Source organism: Saprolegnia diclina (assembly GCF_000281045.1).
Source record: "Saprolegnia diclina VS20 unplaced genomic scaffold supercont1.24, whole genome shotgun sequence".
In the NCBI taxonomy this organism is placed as follows: domain Eukaryota; phylum Oomycota; class Saprolegniomycetes; order Saprolegniales; family Saprolegniaceae; genus Saprolegnia; species Saprolegnia diclina.
This window is the reverse complement of record NW_008246091.1, coordinates 322,051-325,023: the sequence shown is the minus strand read 5'-3', so window position 1 is coordinate 325,023 and position 2,973 is coordinate 322,051. Positions and strand designations below refer to the sequence as shown.

At 54.8% G+C, this 2,973-nt stretch overlaps 1 protein-coding gene across 1 annotated transcript; it reads left to right on the top strand.

Annotated features, from left to right (window-relative positions):
* Window positions 1-2,288: 2,288 nt before the first annotated feature.
* On the top strand, window positions 2,289-2,885 carry SDRG_08098 (hypothetical protein; the record flags this gene model as incomplete). The annotated part of the gene is made up of 3 exons (XM_008613965.1): window positions 2,289-2,360; window positions 2,411-2,742; window positions 2,792-2,885. The coding sequence occupies 3 exons, from the start codon at window positions 2,289-2,291 to the stop codon at window positions 2,883-2,885; spliced, it is 498 nt and encodes a 165-aa protein (XP_008612187.1).
* Window positions 2,886-2,973: the final 88 nt, after the last annotated feature.

Sequence of the window (2,973 nt, the reverse complement as noted above, 5' to 3'; positions counted from 1 at the left end):
GGTATCATCACGTGCATCGAATGCACAACGTGGCGCTGGCACCCGACCATCGGCTCGTCCTCCGAGCCAGGAACCGAACCGATAGACCCGCCCAACGCAAGGAGCCCGCTAGCATCATCATGCTCTGGTACATGCGCGCCGGCCTCACTTCGACGCCCCCAGCAGCGCTTTCTCTGGGGGCTGCGCTGCTGGGTTCCGTCTCTCATTTGCGCAAGTCCGACTACTCGCACAAAGGGTTCAGACCCGCAACGCACGGCGTCCGGGTCAGGGACGTCTGGCTCACCACCCGCTTTGAGACAGTGGCGCGGACGGTAGAAGTCGAAGTTCCCGTCATCCCGAGCTCGAAGGCCGATCAACGCGGTGACGACACGATGTTCCCCTCTCCCGCTCGGCCAGCACATAGCTCTGCCCGATTCCAGCTCTGTGGGAGCTGCAAGGCTTGCACTGTGAGCCGGCGCGTCGGAAGGCGACCCCCTCTACACATCCGTCAACCAACACGGTGTCGCCGTGCCGGTCACGGAGCTCCAAGTCAGATAGCTCATCCGCCGCGCAGCAGCTTAGCTCGGCAAGGAACCAACAGCGTTCACGATGCACTCGCGGCGAAGCGGCGGGCCCATGGTGCAGCTCAAGTGTGGCGCCAGGATCCGACGACCCGGATGCTTGGTCGATGGCGCAGACACGTTCAAGGTCTACGCGCTCATCGACAGTGTGGTGATCGCTCAGTTGGCCAGCCGCATGGCCTTTGGGGGAACCGCCACGCCTCACCCGAGGTGCAGCGGTAATGCAGGCCTCGCGCCCTTCTTTCCCCCTGAGCGAAGAAGCCATGTAAAACACCTATGGAGGACCTGTGCATCCGTAATGGCCGTCTGGTCGAATTCCGTCACATCATACCAAGCACACACTGACATGGCGGTCAGAGAAAAAACTCTCGTAAGTGATAATTCGCTAAAGGCAAGAAAAATGGGCCTTGCCTCTAGACAGGTTAGACTGTAGTATGTGGACAGGGTTCGTGCTCCGACGTGGATTGACTGTGCGGGATTACCTAGTACCGGTAGTGGGAGGAAGTCAAGAGCTGCCGGTCGCTGACATTGTAAAGTAACGTTACCCCAATACGTTGACAAGTTGACAATGGACCGACCACGCAGGGTAGGGGCTTGAAAGCGCTGCTTCTCTATCTTATACCACCCAAACAACTGTCGGTATGTTGCCAGGTTGCAAAGGGTCTTGACGTGCGTGCGCATCACACCACCATCACTCTCGCTGCATGGACAGAAATTCATGTACAGTACCGTGGTACGTGCACCGAGTACTAGTACAGTGTAAATCGAACCAGAGATGCGCGCATCGCATTCCCAAGCACCTTAAAAGGCCAATCAAATTGCGGAATGCTCTGGTGATATCGGCGCGTCACAGAGCCACTTGCACAGAAGACTGCAATACGCACCCGGTACACCAGCACTCCAGCACTCTCATGATGAGCAAATGCGCACTTTCGCGATACCGTAGCCCAGACCTGTGGCCGAGTGATATCACGCGCTGTGCGTCACGGCGGTCATAACTTGTATCGCATTTTTCATCTAAAATCGATTGCTAAAAATAGTGTGAAAATACTGCACCGCTGTAAAGATACGCGTACTCCACAGTACTCGACGGCAGCCAATACGGCAACCTCCTTGGTGGCATTTCGCAGACGCGTGTCCTTCTCTGTGGCTCTTTGGTCGTGTCCTTGCCAGAGTTGAAGGTGCAGTTTGCCGCTTGCCTTTGTCACTCGGTCGGATTCTTCAAGACATTCTGAGGTCCAGGAAGAACGTGTCCTCGAGCTTTCGGCAAATAGAACGGCTTCACCACAGGAGACCCAATACAAACTCTGAGTGCGTTCAGACTTTCTACATTGAGAACGATATACCGTGCGCCAGCGTACGTTTTTCGCTCGTTTACTCAAAGTGCGCGACAGAGAGCATCGTTATTTGCGATCGCAAAACTGGCCTAGAGTAGGATGTTAGTGGAAAACTTCAGCCCCAGAACCAGTCGCAGTCAACGGCGTCGCGTCGTTGGCGCGACCCGTTCTGGCGACCGTCTGTGTTTGAAGTTCGTGCACTTCATAATCCAACTTAATACGTTTAGCATTTTCAAATGCGCGAGGTTAGGATGCGGTGCGTGTCTTTCTGTCCCGCCCATTGCACATCAGTGAAATTGGGTGAACCTTGGCTTCTACGAGTGGGCTGTCAACGTCGAAAGCAGGCAGGGTGGTCAATTCAAATCATCAAATCACCCGATACACCGAGCACATGGGCAATGATCCGTCGACGACGCGTCCGCTGCCGACCGCACCGTGGGGGCCTCTCGCCCTCTCGCTCACGGTGCGACATATATGCATTCACATGCCTTTCTTATCGTTCTATGCTGATAGGTCGTTCAAGCAAGGGGACTGCGGCACACGAGCTTCTGGGGCATGGATGCACCGTACTGCGCCGTACAGCTCGCATCAAGAAAGCACAAGCGATCAGTATTTGAAGCGGAGACCAGGATTGACCGCGAAGAAGGTGGTTTCTGGAATGAGACTTTTCACATCCGCGTCGACGACCCTGCGGCTGAGACCGTTGTACTGCGCATCGTCAATGCCAACGCATGGATCAAGGAAGACGTCGCAGTGTGCGCGATTCCGCTGGCCTCCTTTGTACATGGCTGCATCGAGGATATGTGGCTTCCACTTTACACACCGACGCACCGAATGGCCGCCTCGTACGTCAAAATTCAATCAGGACACAATACTCACAGGTTCGGGATTTAGGGAAGGCGAGGTTCGTGTGCGCATCCAACTACATGGCGATTTGCGCAGCTATCGTCAAGCGTACTATCAGTCCAAGTACACTTATTTAAAGTAATTCGTTCTAGTAGCTTATAAATATACTGTCATTTTCGTTGCCCGACCGCTGTGGGTGCTGTTTTTTATACCCAGAGTGTGCAAGGCAG